This window comes from Vigna umbellata, chromosome 8, assembly GCF_029865625.1.
Source record: "Vigna umbellata cultivar VRB3 chromosome 8, Vumbellata_1.0, whole genome shotgun sequence".
In the NCBI taxonomy this organism is placed as follows: Eukaryota; Viridiplantae; Streptophyta; class Magnoliopsida; order Fabales; family Fabaceae; genus Vigna; species Vigna umbellata.
The window spans coordinates 13,206,906-13,231,887 of record NC_142172.1 but is presented as its reverse complement, the minus strand read 5'-3'; the positions used below and the strand labels follow the sequence as shown (position 1 = coordinate 13,231,887).

At 36.1% G+C, this 24,982-nt stretch overlaps 2 protein-coding genes across 4 annotated transcripts; both read left to right on the top strand.

The window, feature by feature from the left end:
* Positions 1-2,207: 2,207 nt before the first annotated feature.
* LOC124848565 (protein kinase family protein / protein phosphatase 2C (PP2C) family protein) lies at positions 2,208-15,437 on the top strand. Its single transcript, XM_088097546.1, has 12 exons — positions 2,208-2,558; positions 2,698-2,815; positions 2,988-3,154; positions 3,887-3,954; positions 4,069-4,292; positions 5,193-5,244; positions 12,697-13,237; positions 13,495-13,564; positions 13,649-13,868; positions 14,155-14,259; positions 14,498-14,593; positions 14,976-15,437. Exons 1-12 carry the CDS (start codon positions 2,444-2,446, stop codon positions 15,168-15,170), a joined length of 1,971 nt encoding a protein of 656 aa, XP_087953672.1. The 5' UTR covers positions 2,208-2,443; the 3' UTR covers positions 15,171-15,437.
* A 3,785-nt stretch (positions 15,438-19,222) lies between these two features.
* Positions 19,223-21,478, top strand: LOC124848560 (putative E3 ubiquitin-protein ligase RHC1A). Of its 3 annotated transcripts, none has more exons than XM_088095841.1 (2): positions 19,223-19,423; positions 20,295-21,478. In XM_088095841.1, the coding sequence occupies exon 2, from the start codon at positions 20,368-20,370 to the stop codon at positions 21,286-21,288; it is 921 nt and encodes a 306-aa protein (XP_087951967.1). In that variant the 5' UTR covers positions 19,223-19,423; positions 20,295-20,367; the 3' UTR covers positions 21,289-21,478. The 3 variants fall into 3 exon arrangements, with proteins under 3 accessions (XP_087951967.1, XP_047182218.1, XP_087951966.1); XM_047326262.2 differs by having other exon boundaries at positions 20,267-21,478; XM_088095840.1 differs by lacking the exon at positions 19,223-19,423 and adding an exon at positions 19,461-19,574 and having other exon boundaries at positions 20,267-21,478.
* The last annotated feature ends 3,504 nt before the right edge of the window (positions 21,479-24,982 follow it).

Sequence of the window (24,982 nt, the reverse complement as noted above, 5' to 3'; positions counted from 1 at the left end):
AATATTTCCAAGATATAATATTTTATTATTCAAGTTATAAAACTTGTTTAATATATTTATTCACTCCTGATCTTGACCGTCAATAAATATAACATCACACTACAAGGAATGAGATCCGCCTATGATATTCAGTAGTTGATACTTAACTATGAGATTCAACTCTCATTCATATTTGTAGTTTACTATGATTCTAATACAATTTTTTTCTTTTTCTTTTATTGGTTTGATTATCGTAAAATGCTTGTTGCAGTTTTGCTTCAATGGAGGATGATTTCGCGAATTGTGCGGCTCATGGTTGCATGAAGAAGACGAACCTAGTTGTGTAAGAAAGCACTCATGGTGGCCGGTGAAGGCAAGCAGCGACGCGATTCTAGGTTTCTTTGATTTAGGATTTTTCTGGATTTCGTTGTGGTTCTCTGCATGTTGGAGAAGATGATGGCCTTGGAGCTTTGCGCGATGACGACAAGGATTGTCGCGCTGACGATGAAGACTTAGCAGTTTCGGTGGTGCAATTCAACTTTCTCTGTTTCTGGGTGCGTGTGTTTGATTTGCAGATACGAGATGCTAGCAGTGGCGGCTTGAGAAAATCCTGTGATGGCGGAGGCGATCTGGGTAGTGCGGCGGCCTGAGGAGAGTTTAGTGAGATTTGGGGGAGATTGCGACTTTGATGGTGGTGACCATGGAGGTTGCGCGTGATGTCTGTCATGGTTCTCTGCGGGCGTGACTTCACAGCGGCATGGTGACTTTGGACAATCTCTGCGGCGGCGGTGGTGTTAGGGTTCGATTGAAGAAGATGATGACGTGGCAGTAGTTAAATGCCATCTCATTTGGGGTTTGCATAGCTAGAACAATGGTTGTTAACGATTTAAACGACGTTTGCAAAAAAGACTAAATTGAGCATAAATTACGTTTTTTAGGACTACGTTAAATAGAAAAAAAAATATGGATCATTTTGAATATAACCAACCAAAATTGGGACCAATAATGATATTAATATATATATATATATATGGGTTTGCTAACGCGCGTACGCCTGTTTTTCAGTTGGTACATTTTAGTAATGTGTATCGGATTTTAGTAGACAAAAATACTCTTATATATCATGGATTCTAAGTTTTAAGGTTAAGGGTATTTTAATAATTTTCATTCTCGAAACTTAAAAAAAACCTCTCTCGTTCCTCTCAATCCTTTCTCTTTCATCTCTTTCGCTCCAATATTTTCTCTGTCATCCCTACTGTAACTCGAATTGAAAAAATCAGAAGCACTTGCCTTAAACAATTTGCCTTTGTAAAGAGTTGAGCCATTGACATATTCACCTTCAGGAATTTAAGATCTCTTCAATTTCACCCTCTTCACTAACCTCTCTAATTTCATCATCTGCATATGTTGAGTCAACATCTGTAAAAAAACCCTCCAGGCCAATTACCAATTCTTTTGGATGTCATTATGCTTGTGAAAATTAGATAAAATTATATACGACAAAAATTATAAAATGAAAACTCATTATAAAGTCACTTTTTGTAAGATATTTAACAAGAGTGTTTCTGATTTTTTTCTAGGTCAATTACCAATTCCTTTGATGACATTATACTTCTGAAAATTAGATAAAGACAAAAATTATAAAATAAAAACTCATTATAAAATCATTTTTTGTAAGAAATTGTTTAACAGCGAGTATTTCTGATTTTTTCGAGGTCAATTACCAATTCATTTATGCTTGTGAAAATTGGATAAAATTATATAAGACAAAAATTATAAGATGAAAACTCATTGTAAAATCATTTTTTTGTAAGATTGTTTAACGGCAAGTGTTTTTGATTTTTTCAATTGGGACTACACTAGGGATGACAGAGAAAAGATTGGAGTGAAAAAGATGAAAGAGAAAGGGTTGAAAGGAATGAAAAAGGTGAGTAAGGATTTGAGAGATTTCTTTTTTTTTTTTAGTTTTGAAAATGAAAATTATTAAAATATCCTTAACTTTAAAAGTTAGAATCCATTATATATAAGAATATTTTTGTCTACTAAAACCCGGTACACATTAATAAAATATACCAACTGAAATATGCGCGTTAGCAAACCTTCTGCCATATCTGAACTCTAAAGTCAACTAAATATTTATTTTTATTTTTTTACCTCCTTTTTATTCATCCATATTAAAGAAAATGAAAAAAGAAAAAAGTAAAAATAAAAAAGACTCAACCTATGTTTTGCGGGATGGGACCAACTGAGTCGCGGGTCCATTTTTGTGCAACGCAGCTGCCAGAAACGTTTTCATGAACTGCCAAAACTGGAGTGACACAGCATCCAATACCACGAAGTTTCCATCGCTGAAACATGAACACATGATACACCGTACCATGCCCTTGTGGATTCAAATTCGCTTGTTGCGTGTATCTTCATTTTCATCTTCATCTTCATCTTCTTCTTCTTCCAATCAAGAGCAATGGGAATAGAGATTCTGGAGCCTAACACATGCATCAGGGGTTGCTGCACCAGCCCCTCTATTCCCCTTCATCTTCCTCCAGCTTCTTATACTGTCCTCTCTCCTATTGCTCGAGGTAAACCGACCTAAACCCTTCTCCAATTTTCAACCTTTTCATTTGTTTTTGGCTTCCCAATTTTTAATATTCATTCAAGTATCCTTCTTGGTAGTTTTAATATTCATATTCTATCTTTGGTTGGTGATGGTAACTGTAGGGGCTGAGAGTGTTGTTTATGAAGGGACTTTGGATGGCATTAGGGTTGCTGTGAAGAAACCCATCTTGTCAACTTCAGAAGACATTAATAAGTTTCACAAAGAATTGCAATTGCTGTGGTATCTATCTCTATATCACCTCAATTTTCTCTCCTTTAATGTTGTATAAATCTTTATTTTCACATTTTCTATTGAGATTTCCTGTTTTCTTTAACGTTTTGATACGCTGAAGGGTAATTTATGTAAGTCTTGTGAGTTTATGGTTCAGTGTTTTCTTTTTTAAATTATGTAGCAAGTTAGATCACCCGGGAATTGCGACATTGATTGCGGCCCATGCAAAACCACCCAATTACATGTTTTTCTTCAAGTTATATGAATCTCGGAATCTTGCACAGAAGTTGCATGTAGAAGAGTGGATACCAACTCTTAATGATGCAGTAATGATGGCAATGCAATTAGGTATAGTTGTGATTTTGTCTATATTGTTTGATAACTACTTGGCCAGGGTAGGCTTTTCCTATCATATTGCGAAAGAAACTGTAGCAGTTGTTTCACTTGTTTAGTCAAACTGAGGTGTGTATAATTTGGGACGTAAGATAGAATTGCAGAGTATTAACATTGTGATCTGCTTAAATGGATATGTGTTGTATCATAAAACAAGAAATTGGCTTTCTTGGACTATAAACCAAAGCACGTATACATTTTCACAAACTATCCTATTCATTTGTGTACCTCTTGGTGTTTCAACCATCCTAAACTACTGTACATAATGTTATACTCGGATATAATAGTTGATTGTGTCGTGTGGGGTTTCAACAAGTTTTACTTTAGTAATTGAGGGCTTAACACAAATTTGTCCTTTATCTCCCGGGGTTGGGACTGGCTATGAGACATGCAGAGTAAGATTATTATTACATTTGTAAAATAATTTTCAATGTTATTTCAGCAATTTTGTTTGCTTTTCTAGGTATTAAGGACTATTTCATGTTGAAATTATCAAGTATTCCAAAAATCAACTATGGATTCTTTTCCTTCAATTCTGTAACCATTCATTTTACTCCACTTCAATTATATAGGTAAATTTTGGAAATTAAGTATATAAAGTGATTGACAGTTTTGTCCAAAAGAAAAAAAAAATAAGAGTGTTTGACAAATTTCCCCCCTTTAATTTCTTCAACTTCCTTTCTCCAGCAAAGGCTTTGCAATATCTGCATAACCTCGGGATTGTGCATAGAGATGTGAAACCGGCAAATATTCTTGTAATTGTCTCCCAAATCTTTTGGTCTTTTGATTGTTTGAAACTGTCTTTAGTATTTGATACATTGTTCTCAATATATATATCACCAGACTAATCTTGTGAATCCGCAATGCAGCTTGACGAAAGTCTTTGTCCATACCTCACAGATTTTGGTTTGGCAGAATACAAGAATGATCTTAAGGGAGTTTCTATTCAGAATTGGAAGTCTTCTGGAAAGCCTACTGGTGGTTTCCACAAAAAGAATATGGTTGGAACGGTCATTTACATGGCACCTGAAATATTAAGAAAGGAGTTACATACAGAAAAATCTGATGTATACAGTTTTGGGATATCAATCAAGTAAGAAGATGGGATTTGTTCTCTTTCTTCCATTTTTGTTATGGTTCTGTAAGGAATGTATTGTCATCATATATCTGATGCCATAACCAGTTGCAACTATTTTTCTCTTGATGCAATGTGCTATTTTTGTTGTTGGTTAGATCGGTTTCAAGTTTGAACTTTGAACATGCAAAGTTGCACTTGCAATCTACCAACATATTTTTTCTGTCTTTTGTTGTGAAAAAGTGGACAGTCAAGGAAATTGTGGATGGATTATCATCCATCTCTTTTGTTTCTTACTTTGTCCAATAGAGATATTCATGTAAACAGTAACATTTACAGGGCATATCTTCATTTGGAAATTTTGATTGCCTGTCAACCTTAGATATGTTAGGCAGCTTGATATATTAACCCTTTTTTGCAACTAATACTTACCATACACACTGGTCATTCCTTTCATCACATAAGCTGGTGGTTCAATGCTGTTATAGTATATGAGTATGGTGGGGCCAGGAAGAATGAAAAGTAAACTCCATGCTCATTTAGAGGAAGAAAGAGGAAGATGTGTGAAGTGAGGTAAAGCAATTGAAATAATTAGAGAATTAGGTAGCTTGTTAACAACTTAAGTTGGTTAACTGGTTCAAGTTGTCAGGTGCAGGGACCTAGGTAAATAGTAGATGAGTAGTTTCCATTCAAAGTTCCTGATTTCAGAACTGAGCAGTGGCTGTTTATTGAAGGGGAAGCCATTGGAAGCATAGTTATCTCCTTTGGTGTCTGTCATTCAATCAATCATTACATAACCGCTCTTTGTCTTTCTTCACACTTGATTTGTTCTCATGGGTTTTAACAAAGCTTGCATAAATAAATCTTCAATCAAATTTTTGCCTTTTGATTTTAAAACTTTTATTGGACTTGCTGCAGTGAACTCCTTACTGGTGTTGTGCCATATACAGATCTTCGTACAGAAGCTCAAGTAAGTCTATCTATCTTATGTGCAGTTTGAACTTTTTGCTTGTCGTTAGAGTATTACAAGTTCTATAATGAGGTGAAGTGTGGATGCTATATTTGTTTCTAACCATGATTTTTTATTCCCTTTACTATTTTGAATGTTGTTTAATCTCAGTGATCATTATCGATGGAACTCTTCATCAACGAGGAGTATATAATATAATTTGTGTCAAGGTAGTCAAAATTGATATCTTACCTACAGGATTGGTAGGGTTAGAGCAACACCAAAATATTGTAATCGTAATGAAGATCCTACCTTAAGGGCAAAATTATAGCCACAAATCAGAAAAATAAGGAAAAATAACCTGAAGTTACTAACAGCCACTGACTAAGTCAACAATTGCAAATGTAGAACCTGAGCCAAAGGCACCATTAGAGCTCCTTCCAACACTTGTAGAACCTGAACCTCCATTAGCCTCCCTAGCTGCTTCTTTACCACTTAAAGACATGAGCAGATTTGAAAATTGAACCAAATGTCCCAAACAGTGCAGCAACCAAATCAAAGCAAGAGTCACACAAGCAAAAAAAACCAAGTATCAAACCCAAAACCAGAAAAACACTAAACTAAGGTGTGGAGAAGTGTGAAGTGCCAAACCTAGCAAAAGTGTCAAGGAGAGGTTTGGTACTTTTCTTTTCAGAGAAGTATATAAAAATGGATAACTTCCAAAATAAATTAGTTTAGGGCTTTTGCTGAGAATAATAGGACTTTTAGAAAAAAATAGGAATGACTAAATTCAATGATAATATTGTAGTCGCTTTGATTCTATATTCTGAAAAGTAAAGGTTAGGACAAGAAAAAGTGGCTCAGCTCAATGATAGGAAATAACCTTAGACTCCTATCAAGCTATAGCGTAGATGTTAATCAAAGCTCTACTTGTTACAAAATCTACTATGTCGTTGTTTTGCTTTTGTAAAGACAACGTCTAGTTATTCTCTAGTCTGCACGTGACCAATGGCAGCAAGCCACTGTCAAATTTTTAATTCATGTAGTGAAAATTGGTCTCTATAAACTTTGTTCTATGTTGAAAACATAGGACTATAAGCAATTTGAATGGCAGCCTGACTGACACACCACAATTATGAAACCAATCTCACTTAGAAGATGTATGTATTCACACCATTTTACATCTAGCTCACACCATGACTCAATATTCTGATTTGGCCTTGGTCCTATCAACAACTCTTTGCTCCAAACACTTGTTAAAGTTATGATTCAGATCATGAAATAGCACGATCATATGCACCAAGCAACCTCCTCTATACCGAATCATCTCCTGGATCATTCTTTGAAAGATTAAAATGAATGTTGTAAACTAGGAATGAGTAATGACTATCTCAATGTTTTTAATCATCCAGTGTCTATTGTACTAAAAGTAAATGATTAGTACAAGAAAGATGGACCCAAACCAATAATACAAAATAACCTTATAAGCATATATATAACTTAAGGCATGTCATATAAATGTAATTATAATTTTTATTATGTAACTTTTAAATTGTCAAGTTTGGGATAAGTAACATGTTGGATATGCCACATCAATTAGAGAAGTGTCTAAATTATAATATATAAATAGGTACAATCCTCACTTTACCATGTCGGTTTTATGAGGTTGATTTAGGTTTAATTACTCGTTTAGTCTCCACTTTGGATGAAAAGTTTGAAGTTGGTCCCCGCTTAACTTTTTGTTTCAATTGCGTCCCAAAATTCGTTAAAACGCTTCAATCAGGTCATTTTTGTTAGATTTCCAGTAACGACATTAAGAGAGTAATGATGTGGCAAAGTGTAACTGATAGTGTCAAAGGTTTTAAAATGGTAGTGCAATTCCAATAGTTGATGTGTCTACTTTATCCTTTTTAGGGTTTAGGGTTTGTTAAATATAGTGAAGAAGATTAGGAGAAATCTCCCTTATGTGTTTAGCATATACATAGGGTAGTTTATTTATAATGTAAGATAAGGGTTAAACCCTAAATACAGAATGGGCTAAGCCCAATTAATAGAAACACACAACTTAACATCTAACACTCCCCCTCAAGCTGGAGCATATAAATCATATGTTCCAAGCTTGTTACAAAGATAGTCAATTCTAGGTCCTCGTAAGGACTTGGTGAATATGTCTGCCAACTGGTTACTTGAGTTAACGAACTCAGTCTTGATATCTCCGGATATGATTTTTTCTCTAATAAAATGACAATCAACTTCAATGTGCTTGGTTCTCTCATGGAAGACAGGGTTAGAGCTAATATGAAGAGCAGCTTGATTATCACATATAAGTGTCATGTGAGTGGCATCTCCAAATTTCAATTCATTAAGTAATTGTTTAAGCCACACAAGCTCGCAAGTAGCAGATGCCATAGCTCTATATTCTGCTTCTGCGCTGGACCTTGCCACAACACTTTGCTTCTTACTTTTCCAAGATATCAGGTTGCCACCAATAGAGACACAATATCCAGAAGTAGACCTCCTATCAGAAGGGGAACCAGCCCAATCAGCATCTGAATAGCAAACGATTTTTGTATCGTTGTTAGGGCCATATAGCAAACCTTTTCCAGGTGATCTTTTAATATACTTCAGTATGCGAACAACTGCATCCCAATGGTCTTCACATGGGGAGTTTAGAAATTGACTCACCACACTAACTGCGAAGGAAATGTCAGGACGCGTAACAGTAAGATAGTTTAATTTACCAACTAATCTTCTGTACCGTTCAGGATTTGAGAAAGGCTCCCCCTGATTTGGTAAGAGTTTGATGTTAGGGTCCATAGGTGTCTCAACAGATTTACAGTTCATTAACCCTGTTTCCTCCAAGATGTCTAACGCATACTTCCTTTGAGATATGACAATACCATCATTGGATTGTGCTACTTCAATACCCAAAAAGTACCGGAGTTTGCCAAGATCTTTGGTTTGAAAATGATGACAAAGGTGTTGTTTCATCTGAGAGATGTCGAGATAGTCACTTCCTGTGAGAACAATATCATCAACATACACTATTAAGTAAATACATCCAGCACTTGAGTGGCGATAGAACACTGAATGATCCGCTTCACTGCGAGACATACCAAATTGTTGAACAACACAACTGAATTTACCAAACCAGGCCCGAGGAGATTGTTTTAGGCCATATAAGGATTTGCGAAGACGACATACCAATCCAGATGACTCCCCCTGAGCAACAAAGCCAGGCGGTTGCTCCATATAAATTTCTTCATGCAAATCACCATTTAGGAAAGCATTTTTGACATCAAGTTGGTAAAGAGGTCATTGTCGAAGAGCGGCCATGGCAATGAATAGGCGAACAGAGGTCATTTTTGCCACTGGAGAAAAAGTATCACCATAATCCAAACCAAAAATCTGTGTGTAGCCTTTGGCAACCAGTCGAGCTTTCAGACGATCAATTGTGCCATCAGGGCCAACCTTGATAGCATACACCCACCTGCAACCAACAACAGACTTTCCAGATGGTAATTGGACAAGCTCCCAAGTTCCACTTTTCTGTAAAGCACTTAATTCATCCAGCATAGCTTGACGCCAGCCAGGATGACTTAAGGCATCACCCACAGATTTAGGAATTGACACAGAAGAAATGGATGAGAGACAAGTGTAAAAAGATGGAGATAATCTGTGGTAACTAAGAACAGTATAATGGGGGGAAGGGTTACAGGTAGAGCGTATACCTTTACGGAGGGCAATAGGCAAGTCAGACTCATTTGCTGGAGCCGGAGGAGACACAGGAGGCGGCACTGGAAGTGAGTCATGAGGGAGACAATTGCGGCGACTATAAACCTGAAGGGGTGGTGGTGAAGGACGATCCTGTGGTGAAGGAGAGTCTAAAGAAGGAGACAAAATGGGTGGAGCATCACCAGGAGGATCACAGATAAGAGGAATATCAACAGTAACATGGAGAGGTACAGAACTAGAAGATAAATGTGTAAAGTAAAAAGAAGATTCATCAAAAGTGACATCAGCAGAGATAAAATGACGATTGAGGGAAGGGGAAAAACACTTATAGCCCTTTTGTGACCGTGGAAATCCTAAGAAGACACATTTGTGAGACCTAGGAGATAACTTATCAAGACCAGGACTAAAATCATGAACAAAACATGTAGACCCAAAAACTCTAAGAGGTAATGGATGTAGAGGGTCTTGAGGAAATAATATAGAATGAGGGATTTTGTTTGCTAGGACGGAAGATGGCATGCGGTTGATAAGATAACATGCCGTGAGAACAGCATCACCCCAAAAACGTGAGGGTACTTGACCATGAATGAGAAGGGTACGAGTTGTTTCAATAAGGTGTCTATTCTTGCGCTCAGCCACCCCATTTTGTTGAGGGGTATAAGCACATGAGGTTTGGTGAAGAATGCCATGAGAAGCCATAAAATGTTTAAACTGTTGAGAAAGGTATTCACGGCCATTATCACTACGTAAAGTGCGAATAGAAACCCCAAACTGAGTTTTTATTTCATTGAAAAAAGTTTGAAAAATAGAAAACAACTCAGAACGATTCTTCATGAGAAACAACCAAGTACATCTGGAATAGTCATCAATGAAGGTAACAAAATACTGAAATCCTAAAGTTGACTTAACACGACTAGGTCCCCAAATATCAGAATGAACCAATGAAAAGGGGGATGACGCTCGTTGTGAAACACTACGAGGAAAGGAACTACGAGTATGTTTACCTAACTGACAAGACTCACACGACAAACTTGATAATTTGGACAGACTCGGAACAAGTTGCTGCAGTTTGGCAAGACTGGGATGACCTAACTGAGCATGAAGAAGGGATTGTGACTCCATGATTACGCCAGCATGTGGAGAAGGGCTGAGATGATATAGGCCATGAGACTCACATCTTGTGCCAATCATGTGTTTCGAACTCCGGTCCTGCAACCAAACAGAATCTTTGGTAAATGAAATAACACAATTAAGGGAACGAGTTAGACGACTTACGGACAATAAGTTAAAAGGAGACCCAGGGACATAAAGTATGAACAGTACCAATACCATGAGATGAGACTCGAGACCCATCAACCATCGTTACCGAGGGTAGATTAACCGGACATGACAAGGAAGAAAACAAGGACTTGTTACCAGTGATATGATCGGTGGCACCTGAGTCAAGGACCCAAGATCCGAGAGAGTGAGTCAAACCGACAAAAGGAGTACCTGTGCGTGTAACAGAAGCAGATGTAGTGGAACTAGAGTGCTGACGGTCCTCATACCATCTGAGAAATTCCTGAAAGAGTAAAGGGTTATTCATGGTATTTGATGAAGTAGGATGGTCTGCAGACGGTGATCGGGGAGGTGGATCAGAATTAGCCATTGCTATAGGTCGAAGAGGACGTCCATGAAGTGCATAACATCTATCAATTTTGTGGCCTAGCTTGCCACAGTGGTCACATTGTGGACGTCCTTTACCTGGTTGGCGAGACCGACTCCGATCATCAAGTTGGGCAGCCATGGAGAGGGAGAAACCCTAAAAATTCAAAATGCTCCGATTGACGCAACGACCACAGATCCAGAAAGAGGGCGAGGAGGCGATCACGGCGGTGCTGATTGGCGGCGGAAAGCTCCGGCGACGCGCCGGCACGCGCGGCGGCAGCGGCGACTCTTGCGGCGGCGCGTGGAGGCGCGTGAGAGGTCCGTTCGCCGCGATCTTCGTACGACAGTGGTCGCCCGGCCGAGACGCTTCCGATGGTCTGGTCGCCGGTCGATTCTGGAACTCCGGCGACGGCGACGGCGGCGGCAGCGGCGACGACGGCGACGGTGGCGACGGCAGCGGCGGCGATTGCGACAACAGCGGCAGTGATGGGTGTCGGAGACCGTGGAGTTGACTGGAACTATTCCTGTGCTCTAGATACCATGTTAAATATAGTGAAGAAGATTAGGAGAAATCTCCCTTATGTGTTTAGCATACGCATAGGGTAGTTTATTTATAATGTAAGATAAGGGTTAAACCCTAAATACAGAATGGGCTAAGCCCAATTAACAGAAACACACAACTTAACATCTAACAGGGTTTGTTTGCCTTAATGAATGAGTCCAATCCGTGGCCCTTGATGGAGATAGCTACCGCACTTGGAGACACCGCTAATGGTGCGACCAAGGACATCTTCATCACCGCCACTCGCAGCTCAGAGCACCACCGATACCACCAACGAAATGCGTGGACCTCACTTCCTCCCACTCTCCAAATCGCGTGGCTCACCAACGTTTTGGATCCAACGAACCCTGCAGAAGCACCACTACGACATTGCCACTCTTTCCATTTTTTTTTCTATTTTTAGAATCTAGGTACCGTGAAGGTTGGTGATTGAAGGGGAAAAGTTAGTGGTGAGGTTGAGAAGAAGGAATGTGACGGGCTATGATAGGAGGTGACTGAAAGATGTGAAACGTTGATGGCTCGGAAGATGAATCTATGATGTGTTGGAGGAAATTAATGGAGATTAAGTTATTGTAGAAATTGTATTGTTGTTCCTCTTTCTCTGTTTTCTTTATCTCTGTGCTATTTTTGTGGATTAAATTTTATGTTGTGTTCTATTTTGCATCAAAAAAGGTATTGGTGAAAGGAATAGTGATTTGGGGGATAGGAAGAAATGGAAGGTGAGGGGGCTTGAGGTTCTGGAAATATTTTGGAGAGGGAAGGTGTTATGATGGTGATGGTGGGTGGAAGAAGAAAGGGGATTTCTGTTGTGTGTGTGGGTCTTTTGGGTCTTTCACCTACATTTTTTAAATATTTTTATCAAACAAAATTCCATGCCAGAAAAAAATATTGTGCCACGTCTGCATCACTTGCCAAAAAAACATACAAAATCACGCAATCATTAATGATTTTAATGGCATCAATAAAAAAGGACTTGAGTGAAGTGTTTTAATGAATTTTGGGATGCAATTGAAACAAAAAGCTATGTGGGACCAACTCGAAACTTTCCAACCAAAGTGGGACCAAGTGAGTGATTAAGCCTAAAATTTACTTTATAAGATGATATAAGAGTTTACCCTAACCGGGTTTGTTGGGTCTATCATGCCTCCTTCTAGTCCCATGTTCAATGTCCTTGGAGGGTCTATGTTAGAAATCCTATGTTGACTAGAGATAAGGTCAAATTATAATATATAAGTTAGTGTTAATCTCATCGTACCAAGCTAGTTTTATGATATTGAGTTAGGCACAAAATCTAATTTCTAAAATAATTGACAATTATGTCACATAAGATAATCAATATCATATAGTCGTTAAGAAAGTTTTCTTTGCAACATGGAAACTGTTAAAATGGACTTCTAGTCTTAGTAATTATTTTGTTGAAGCTTTGCAGGTTTTGATATTTTAACCTTTGGGAAAAATTACTTAGCTAATATTAACTTTTCTTCTTCAAATGCATTATAATAATATACATTAATGTTTAATGATGACAGGCTCACACAGTGCTTGAGATGAACTATACCGAACAGCAACTAACAGCAGCTGTTGTTTCTCATGGATTACGACCCGCACTTGCTACTGAGGACTTGGGTATACCATCCAGATTATTATCAATGATAAACAAATGCTGGGATGGAAATCCTAATAACAGACCCACTTTTGATGAAATAGTCAAGGAACTTGATTTGATTTTGGAGCACTGCAAATTAAAAAAGGAAGAAGATATTTATGTCAGGCCTGTTAACTTGCATGTTGATCAACCTGTGGACAACACTGAACACCTTCAGGCTTATCAAGAGAGTTTTAGTTGGTCCACACGCGGTGAACTTTTGACTGCCACTAGTGCAAATAATTCTGGTTTGATAACTGGGTGTGAGTTTTATGACAAGCCTTTTGTATACCACCCAATACTGTCTTGGGGATCTTATGCTACCTGTGGAAGAAGGGAAACTATGGAGGATACACATTTCATTCTGCCCCGTATTTGTGATGAGAAGGATGTCTATGCTTTTGGCATCTTTGATGGCCATAGGGGTATGTATATTGTATTAGTGATTTATCAAATATCTTCATTTTGTTTGATGCTAATTTAAGAGAAAGTAAATTATAATTACTACTAGAGCTTGAAAATAACTTATTATTTATCCCATTTATGATGAGACATTCTTTATGCTATACTTGTGCTATGCTAATTTTTTATCACGTACTTTGATACACATGTTGAACTCAAAGATGACATTAATGACCATTCATGGTAATATTATTGCTTAAGAAGATTGTTACTTATGCAGGTGCAGCTGCTGCTGAGTTTTCTTCTAGAGCTGTACCAGCTGTTTTGCAGACTTCAGGTTTTATGGGCTGGTATGTTTCATTCTAGATGACCCGTTTCCCATTCCCCTTTGTCTTATTGTTTTGACACTTTAATTTTTTAATATGTCAACACAGTCCTGCTAATGCACTAATGGAAGCATTCATTAGGACAGATGCTGCCTTCAGAAAAGAGCTTGATTCTTATCGCAAATCTAACAGATGTATCCAGAAGGATTGGCATCCTGGGTGTACAGCCATTACTGCTCTTATAGTCAGAAACAAGTTATTTGTTGCTAACGTTGGTGATTGCAGGGCAATCATATGTCGTACTGGTAATCCAATTTCCTTAAGTAAGGTGAGCGGAAAATTACTGTTGTTATAGCTAGTGCATAGAGGGTGTTTGATGAGTATATAGAATCTGGCTTATGCTCCTATAATCTCTTTTTAATACAATTCATTAAGTTTCTTGGTAAAGCGTATCTTTTGTGCTTATTCCAGTAAGTGTCATGAAATTTTTATCTTAAGCACTCATGTTGGATAAAAGCTTAATGAATAGACCCACCCTTCTTTCTATAAAAGTTTCTTGAACCTATTCCTTCATATATTTCCGTTTAGATTGATCAGAACTTAACATTTAATAGGATCACGTCGCAAGCTGTCCTCAAGAGAGAGAACGTGTTATTCGTCAAGGTGGCCATGTACATTGGCAAGTTGACACTTGGAGGGTTGGTCTTCCTGCACTTCAGGTTTGTTTGAATTGACTGCTATGGTGCATATCATTTATATTTGTCGTTGCTGGTCTGGTTGGTGCATAATGACACTAATTAGTTCAATGATGCCTGTCCTTTTTGCTATCTTTTTTCCCTGCTTTAACTTCTGCCACATAATTGATCGTGTTAACAAAATAACTAACAAGGATATTGATGCCAACTTGAGGTTTTACTATATGTTGTTACAAGTAAAATCGACTTGTTTTTCACACAGGTTACACGTTCTATTGGTGATGATGATCTGAAGCCTGCTGTCACTGCAGAACCTGAGATAACTGAAAATACCTTGTGCCCAGATGACGAGTTTCTGGTAAAGATCTGTACGCTACATATGTTATTTGCATGAAGTCGATGATGTGGATGGAATCCTTAAATATGTTGAGCTTGAAGTATGTCAAAAAACAAGTTGGTAGATAATTAACAAATGATAATTGCATTGGTAATCTTATCGGTTATATTTATCAAAAGGATTTGAAGTATCTTGAAAAAGAAGTTGCACTTACGGCCAAAGGTTTAAGGGCATTGTTAAGTGACGATTCTTTTTGTTAAATCTAACTTAAGGGCAAGGCTTGAAAGCTTTCTATACACTTGTTGCATGCATCACTCTCATATTACCCTGGCGTTTATGATACTCTTTTGAATTGAAACAATTTCTGCATTCACGATTCAACTAGTAATAATTTTTGATTCAGGTCATGGCTAGTGATGGCCTGTGGGATGTGATAAGCAGTACAGAGGTCATAAATATCATAAAAGATACTGTTAAAGAGCCTGGAATGTGTTCTAAGAGGTTGGCTACTGAAGCAGTAGAACGTGGCAGCAAAGATAACATAACAGTTATAGTTGTTTTCTTACGTCCTGTGTCCACTGCAGAGAGAATTTACTAGCATACCTTCATTTTGAATGCTCTTTTAAAACTTGTCACAAATGGTACGTGCTTGTGTATTCGTTTATTGAACTAATAAATACGTGTATATGTTCTTCCTTCACCTCCATCATTTTGGATGATGATTTAGAACTATCTTGCTTTTGAGTATGGTTATGTTTAGAACTCTGATTGGATAATGATTAGATCTCTTTGAGTCATGCTTTAGGATGAATGATTTAAAATTCTTGTAGCATGCTATACATAATATTTTTATATCTTTTTGTCATCGTAAAATTTCATTTTCTAATTTGGTCGAATAAATTTCTGTTGACTAGTTGTATCTTTATTAATTTCATTTATTTATTTTATCCCTAAGGGCTACCTAAATGGTGATATGGCCAACAAATGTAGAAAAACACACCATGTGTTATCTATGTGATAGGAACTAAAATAAAAATCTTCCAATATAAGATAATCCTATATTAAAAGTTTAAAAATAAGCTCAAACAAATATGAATGTGTTCAGGGTGCCAATATGAAAAAAAATGTATATTTTGTAAAGATTGAGAAAGCATTTTTGATCGTCTAGATTAGTTAGTTCTTTATTTCTTACAAAATATAAGATCTCCAATAAAGATTGAGAAAGCAATATTTTATTAGTTTAACATAACGTCTAAAATGAAATGAAATAATGTGTAATCGTTTAAGATAATATGTTATAAGTGTTATACTATACTCTTTAGGCTCTTAGATGATACAAAAACGTTTAAACGTTTAGGTTGTTTAACATTTAAATGCATGTATGTATAAGTACTATTTTGCATGTTGTGCTATGCTCTCTCTTTGTGTGTAAATTATCAATTTTATCAAAAAAATTACTAAGGGATAGGAGCATATTCAACAAATGTCTCACATGCTTTTTGCAAGCTATGCTCTTTTTGTACGCTTAGCACAATTGTTCTACCAAGACACAAAATAGCGTCTAATTTTACCTTAAATGCTACATCTTTAGAAAAAATTCAAAAGTTCTGAATAACATATGTTTTTTAAGAAGTCTATGTAAAGAAGTTTGCATAAAGAGAGGAGAAAAACTTTTGCTATCAAATTTATTGTTATACACCCTCTATTCTCTTTCTTTAAGATCTTAAGATTTATCTTTGAAAAGATCTTTTTACAAGTTTTCAAAAATTCATTGTATTGATTTCATATCCTCTCTACTAGAGTAATCTTCTGTCTTGTGAGATTTTAAAAACATTTTATTGTCTTAGATTCATAAGTAAAATCAAACACTTGTAAAATTTAACTCAATAGAGTTAAACATTATAAACAGTTGGTCTAATGTTAATATTAGGAGTGGTGGAACTCGACTAACCAATTTGGTTAGTTTGTAAATTAGGAGTGGTTAAACTCGTTTTTAGTGGAACCCCTTAAAGGATTTTAAGGAAGAACTGAACATAACTCAGTTTGGAGCAAACCAATATAAAATCAAAGTGTGTGTTTTCGTCTTTATGTTTGAATAAGTTTTTCATTCAACGCTTTCTTTAAAGATTAACTACTCTTGCAAATTGTCTAACCCCTGCAAAGTAATATAAACACTATTCTAGAAAAAAAATTTAAAATACTATTTAAACCAACCCCCTCCCCCCTCCCACTTTTCTAGTGTTTTCATGTGCTTCATGTAATTTGTAGTTGTCTTTCAAAAATTTGGCACTACAACCGATTCTAGGAAAAATAATTGATTGCAATGCCTTTTTGAGCAACTATAATCAATTGCACAATTGATTGTTTTAAGTTAACATCTTTGAATTTTGCTTAGTATTTTGGCCATAACGTTTTCCACAAAACTCTAAATGAGTTAATTCTTTTTTTTCTTTGAAACTAGAATCAAATATATTTAATTTGAATACTAGAACATATTTTTTGGACCTCTACAAAAGAATAAAATTGATTTCAAAACTAGAAAGCATTAATATTTCAATGTTTTTGAAGAACTAAATGATACAATTGATTGTTCAATCGATTGAATAAAGTTACAATTGATCATTTCACTTTTAATTTGAAAATATCTAGTTATTTTCGAACATTGTAAGTGAGAAATTTTTTCTATAATGACTATAACTTGGTTTTTCTATAAAAGGGTGATTAGAGGCTCTTGTACGAGCACTTTAGAAGGATATCAAACACTTCAAGCCACGATAACTCTCCATTCTTAGGCTTTAACTTCTACTCTCAACACCACTAAAAAAAAGTTCATTTGACATTGTTGTACAAGAAGAACCTTTCATAGAAGATTTATATTTTGTAAGAATTTTTGTGTTATAGAATTTTAATAAAAGGGTATTTATAGAAAGAGAGGAGAATTTCAATTTTCCCTAAAGGAAAATATTTGGAGTAGATGCTTCACACATCGTTGTATAGTAAAAACTTAATTGTTATATAAAATATTTAAATCAAAGGAATGAAATCTCAGACTTTAGACTTTAGGATGAATGGCTTAAAATTCTTGTAACATGCTATACATAAATATTTGATATATTTTTTTTCACATAAATTTTGATTTTTCATTTTGGTGCAATAAATTTATGTTGACTCGTTGTCTTTATTAATTTCTTTCCCTTTTTATTCGAAAGGACTACCTAATTAATAATTATATGGCTAACAAAAGTTGAAAAACACACATGTTAACTAGATGATGGAAGCTAAAATAAAAATCCTCCCATAAAAGAGGAACCTATATTAAAAGTTTTGAAATTAGCTTAAACAAACATGAAAATTCAATTTGTAAAGGTTGAAAAACATGTTATTTCTTTATTTCCTACAAAATATAAGGCACCCAATATTTTATTAGTTTTTTATTGCTTACGTTGCTTTATAATAGATTTTATATACGTATTGTCTTTCACGTGCAAAGATATATATATTTTTAAAATAGTTGTATATAATTATAACTAGTTAAAGATGAGACTAATATTTATATTTAAGGTAAAGATCATATTAGTGCTTATGTTCAATTCATGATGGTTGACGTTGGAACCTTATTTAAAAAAAATAAAAATTAACGCCATATGATTTTTGGTGTATCACTCAATAATTTACTCTTGCTAATGATAAAAAAAATTAAATTGCATTGAAAGTATCATTTGTTGGACCGTTCCAACCTATATACAACCATTATTAGATGTCTGTAATGAAAACATTAAAGAAATAATGAATCAAACCAAGAAAACAATAATAAGTTTAATCTGAGATACCATGTCAAGAAAGGAATTGAAACTTTTGTTCATTACTCTTGATTCTTAAATAATAATTACAACATTTACGTATCATTACAATTCATAATTACATACATCTTATTAAAGAATATTGGTATATATAAGGTTTAATAGTTTTTTTTTTTTTGTCAAAATTATTCAATACGATCTCTTAATTATTTTTCTTTTTAATATAGTCTTAACTTTTGTTAAAAAGAATTAATTGTTCTTTTCTTTAAATTGATGTTGACACTGAAAGTAACAACCTAATAATGTAAATAACATCTTGAATATTTTCAGTATCACGCATCATTTACATTTTTTAAACAAATTCAACACTAAAATGCATTAACTCTTTTTTTCAACAAAAATATGACTATAATGAGATATAAAAATTAAAAAATCGAAAAAAATAGAAAAAATTTATTAAACATGTATATGTATATAATTAAATATTTTATAACTTATCCTTATAAAGCATATAAAAATAATTAAGGTGATAAAATATTTAGTCATTAACAATTTATAAATATATATATATATATATAATATTTTATTTTATTAAATTGAGAAAGAAAAAACTATTAAACATCTATATAATTAAAGATGTGTATAACTTATCTTTATAAAATATAAATATAGTTAAGATGATAAAATATTTAGTGATTAACAACATATATAATAAAAATATATTTATTATTATAATAGAAAAAAGTATTTTAGTAACTTAAATATTCAATTTTAAAAGTTTTACAATACCACAAAAAAAAAAAAGGTATAAGATATTTGGGATGTGAAAGGGAAAATTAGAGAGAGAAGAAACAGAGTAGTGCAGTGGTAGTAGAAGAAGAGTTGAGGAAATGATGATGCATGCGATGCCAGCTCAGCTGTAGATGTCGGTTCCTTCTCAATAATCCTCTTTCCTGCCCCATCCCATCACCCACTGGTTAGGGTTCTCACTCGCCAATGCCCTTTCCATCACTCTTAGCAACACCACCTTTTCCATCTACATTCCCCTCTGGTACGCCGTCGTTTTCTTCCCTTTTTTTATTTCTTCCACCATTCCTAATATCTCACTTTCTCTACTTCTTTTTCAACATTTCAACATTGCATAACAGCATTTGCTTCTCCACCTTTTTTTTATTTTTTTTTTCTCATTCGACACGTTTAAGGTAAAAACAATCGAATCTGACGAACTTTTCTTAGCTGTTCCTTACAATCAACGCGTTCTCCTCACTCTGCATGTGCTTTTTGCGTAATCGGAGTTTTTGGGTTATGTTTAGTTCTTTACAATTAAAATCCTCTATCTGGGTGTGGTGATTTACTTTTAATTAACATAGGAAGGACGTGTCTAGTTTGATGACTGCACATGCTTCCCATTTCTTTTCCTATTGTAAGTTCAATGAAAGTGCCAATTTTTCACTTTTGAATCTGATTAAAGTGTTTATGTTCGTGCCCGTTTGGTGGGTAAGTCAAAATGAGTAGCTTGGTGATTATTTATGATCGTGGAAATGAACGATGTAGAAGGTTTAAGGTGAAATGTGTGAATCCATTACATGTCTATCCCCTTGCCTTTTAGAGAATTAAAAATCATTGACGAATTTGATAGATAGCACTGATATCGGCATTAATGTTTGCTATTGATTAATACGAGAATAGTGTTTGTTCTGGAGAGCAGCGTAAAATTAGTTCAGATGCATTTAGTGTCTAAGTTTTAGCGGACGAGACCTGCATTGTGTGATTCATTAGCCAACCTCACCCAGTAGTAGGATAAGGATTTTTGTTGGTTGTGGTGGTGTTTAATATATAATCTGAGTGATTTGATATGTAATGTTCCTTGACTGTTTTCAAAATTATTTTGCAGTATATAATTTATCATGCTGTTGTGACAGTTGAAGACAGTGTATTGTGGGGAAGTAGGCTTGGGATTAGTTGTTTGAGAGTATTAAGGAAGTAAGCAAAAGGATGTCAAATAGTAGGAACACACATTGGTGTTATAGTTGCAGGAGGCCAGTTCGGCTGGGACGGCGAGATGTGGTTTGTCCTAGCTGCAACGAGGGATTTGTTCATGAACTTAATGATATGGTGCATGTTAATCCTTTTGATTTGTTTGGAATGGACAACAATGAAGAACGAGATCAAAGGGTTGGACTCATGGAAACTTTCTCTGCCTTTATGAGGCATCAAATGGCAGACAGGGGCAGAAGTCGTGACATCAGGGCACAAACAGATTCAAATCCTGAACACAGTGCAGGGTTTGCTCCTCTGCTGATCTTTGGTGGCCAAATACCTTTCAGATTGTCTGGTCATGGTGGCTTTGAAGCTCTCTTTAACGGGGCTCCTGGAATTGGTCTTACACGAGGTAACACAGGTGATTATTTTGTTGGTCCTGGACTTGAAGAACTTTTTGAACAGCTTTCAGCTAATACCAGGCAAGGTCCAGCACCAGCAACAAGATCCTCAATTGATGCTATGCCTACTATCAAGATCACACAGAGGCATCTTCGATCAGATTCACATTGTCCTGTGTGCAAAGATAAATTTGAGCTGGGGTCTGAAGCAAGACAAATGCCATGCAACCATTTATATCACTCAGATTGCATTGTTCCATGGTTGGTCCAGCATAACTCCTGCCCCGTTTGTCGCCAAGAACTGCCACCACAAGGATTGAGTAGTAATCGAGGCACAAATGGTAGAAGTAGAAGTGGAAGGGTAAGTAGTAGTGGTAGGGAGAGCCAGGGAAGGAGAAATCCGTTTTCCTTTTTGTGGCCTTTTCGTTCTTCTCATTCCAGCAGTAATGGTGAAGCAACCGGAAGCAGCACACAAGCACCAACCATCCCAGAGAATAGCCATCATTCAGGGTATTCTGGGTGGCCATTTGAATGACTAAGTGTGAGTAGAACCATTTCTTTTGTTTATTAATCTGCTCCTTTTGATTGAAAAATCTTGTAGACTGATGCTGCTTGCTTGGGGGTGAAAACGGTTTGAGACTGAGTCTTCCACTCTGGATTTGCTTTCTGAAGTTGTGAACTATTTTGTATAAATGGTTATTTATGCGCATAATTGTTTGAAGTTATGTTTTTTTATCAATAGAAGAATAATTCATATAATCTGAACAGGTAGCTTTAACAAAAGGCTCATTTGTAGTCAATGCTTTTGATGGGAATTCTGTTTAAAGTCTAAATGTGCTCATTCAAAAAAAAATTGACTATATTTTATAATTTTTATTAATAATACTTTGGTCTTTATCATAGATATAACACAAGTTATAATATATTTTTTTTTGTTACATGTTATTTTGTATAAATGTCTTGCTGTAGAAAAGTTAAATCATAGAAGAAGATCTCAAGTAAGCCTTGTTTTTTGTGTATTCTCTTTTTGATTATGTGATGAAAGGGTTTAAATTGAACTTTCATAATAACTAGAACATGAAATTTTGTTCGAGAGCAGGAGATTGATTTTCCCAAACTCTTTCCGAAAAAAGAAAACTTTATTTGCAGAACAACATTTTGGGGTATTTCAATCTTATGTCCAAGAAGTAAAAGATAGACAATGCAAATCGTGCAGATAAAATTTAGTAAAGTTACTTTTACTCTTTTTGTTTAATTAAAAGTAGGCTTTTACTAGGTGGATTTCCATGATTTCTTCATGAATTTTAATAGGGGTGCTTCTTCATGCACCTCCTCCATATATTTCAAAATTTCAATTTTAGAATATACAATTCAAAAATATTCTAAATTATATAATTTAAAATACAAATTTTAAATTTTAGGTTATATAATCGGAAATATAAAACAAAAAATACATTTTAGATTATATAAATTTGAAATATAATTTTGTATTCCAGTTATATAAACCAGAATATAAAAAATGTATTTCGAATTATACATCCGAAATATAAATTTTATATTGCAGATAGAAGAATCCGAAATGCAAAATAAAAAATACCTTGGAGAAAGGAGAGGGTTGAAGAGGATGTTAAATCCGAAATGTAATAATATGTCTTGAAAAGCTTATTCCAAAAATTTGTTCCGGAAACTTGTTGAATCGAAAACAAATATAATAAAGACGTCATTATCATAATATAAGAAAGTAAGAGTAATTGGAATTACAGTTATTCTCAAAATATCTTCAAAATTTAAAACTTAACATACTAGAGTGTTTTGAAAGATAAGAAAACATTTAAATTTCTAATGAAACTAAACAACAGTATTGTCTTTCTCCAAAACCTGCTCTAGAGGCACCTCTTCCGCCTCTGCTCACATCCAAGTGGATAATCATTGCAAAAGAAAGCATACCCAAGCAAACACAAACACACAAGCAAGGGTGAGCTAGATATACAAAAATCATGTTATACCAATCACACACAATATGCAATTAAAGGCAGATATAATAGACCACACACATAACTTCTTACAATTTACACTTGACTCGTCCGGACTAGAATGATTGCCGAGCTATGGTGGGTTATGCACTGGTGGTGGCCTCTACTGCTTTGCAAAGTCATTGTCAATGGGTTTCACTCTACCACACTCACGAGGTTAGTCCGTTATCACTCACCTTGGGCCATACTAGAAGCACCCAAGACTAGGACCTCCTACTACTCCTCACCACATGGATCAATCCTCTCTACTTGAGAATGAAAGACCATTGGAGCGTCAGGAAAACCCCAAAAACTGAGCTACCATGCATTCATTCCAAACACTGAGGGCACCACCATGAATCCTCACCTTAAGGCCATGGAATTACGTCCATTACACATAGGGCACCACCATGTGACCTCCCTTGAGATCCATGGAATTACGTCCATTACACATACTTGTTACATTCAACCACCAAACATGTCTCATACATTCACATACTTTCAGTATAATAACATTACCACGATCATACTATGCATTCTAATCATTCCGCACACTTAATTTAAACCAAAACAGAGAAAATGTGCTTGAACCGAACGCTGTGAGCTTTGGCCGAGCACAGAGAGCTTTGGCCGAACGATATGAGCTATGGTCGAACACCTAGAGCTTTGGCCGAACACTTAGAACCTTGGCCGAACGCTTAGAGCCTTGGCCGAACGCTTAGAGCCTTGGCCGAACGCTTAGAGCCTTGGCCGAACGCTTAGAGCCTTGGCCGAACACCTAGAGCCCTGGCCGAACACCTAGAGCCTTGGCCGAAAACCTAGAATCTTGGCCGAACGCTTAGAGCCTTGGCCAAACGCTTAGAGCCTTGGCCGAACGCTTAGAGCCTTGGCCGAACACCTAGAACCTTGGTCGAACGCTTAGAGCCTTGGCCGAACACCTAGAGCCTTGGCCGAACGCTATCAAGACCACCACTAAGATCGAACGTTACCAAGACCACCCACTAAGACCGAACGCTACCTATGACCGAGCGCTACCTGAGATCGAGCACCATCAAGACTGAACGCTACCTAAGACCGAGCACTATCAAGACCAAACACTACATATGATCGAGCGCTACCTGAGACCGAGCACCATCAAGACCGAATGCTACCTATGAGACCGAGCACTATCAAGACCGAACACTACATATGACCGAGCGCTACCTGAGACCGACCACCATCAAGACCGAACGCTACCTATGAGACCGAACGCTCAATAGCGCATGGCCGAACGATTATCAGTTCACTCTCGGCGAAACTGCATAATTCTGCAGAATTTCTGCAGAATTATGAACAACACCTAACATAACCATTCCTAACCATTTTTACTAACTTCTAACACCCTTAATTCTTGTTTTATACTTAATTAAACTTATCTAAATGATTCTAAACATTCCTACTACCATTCTAAAGTGATTAAGACTCAAATTCAACTCTAAAACACCAATTTTCCCAACTTAGGGATTCAAAATCTAATCCCACGGCTTTGTACCTAGTTTGATCAATTTAGTGACTCAAACAAGTCACATTACATTGGCTAAGACTATCCCAACAACCAAGTTGCGCTTTAGACCCCAAATGCCCAAAATCAGTACCTCACTTCCTCTCAAAGTGAACTAAAAACCACAAAACTCCAAATTTCTATCCAACCAAAAATATACCAGATTTCACACCTAAATCACTTCCAGTTGGTCAATTATAACAATTCAAACCCATCCAAATCAATTCCAAACAGCTCAACACAATTTCATGGATTTCACATATCAACACATACAATACAACATACTCAAAACAAAATACAACTCCAAACAGTGCACCAATTCAGAATCCAATATACATACACTTCATGCAAGCAATTTAAAGAAGTATTCTAGCTCCCCTTACCTTGAAACTTCTTTCCTCAGCTCAAAGACCCACAACTACAATACCTCACATGTGAATAACCTAGACAGTACCCTACAACCCGCAATGCAGTGATTAAGAACAGCTCTTAGAGCTAGAATGAACGGAGGAAAACGTAAAGGAGGGTACACTAGGCACATGCAACTTGCCCTAGGTCCCAAACAACGGAGAACAGTGAAGAGCTACTTACCCGCTGAAGAATGAAAATCTATTCGGATGGTTGCGAAGGTCTCTACGCCGTGGTCACTTGAGCACCACCTAATCAACATGCAACCA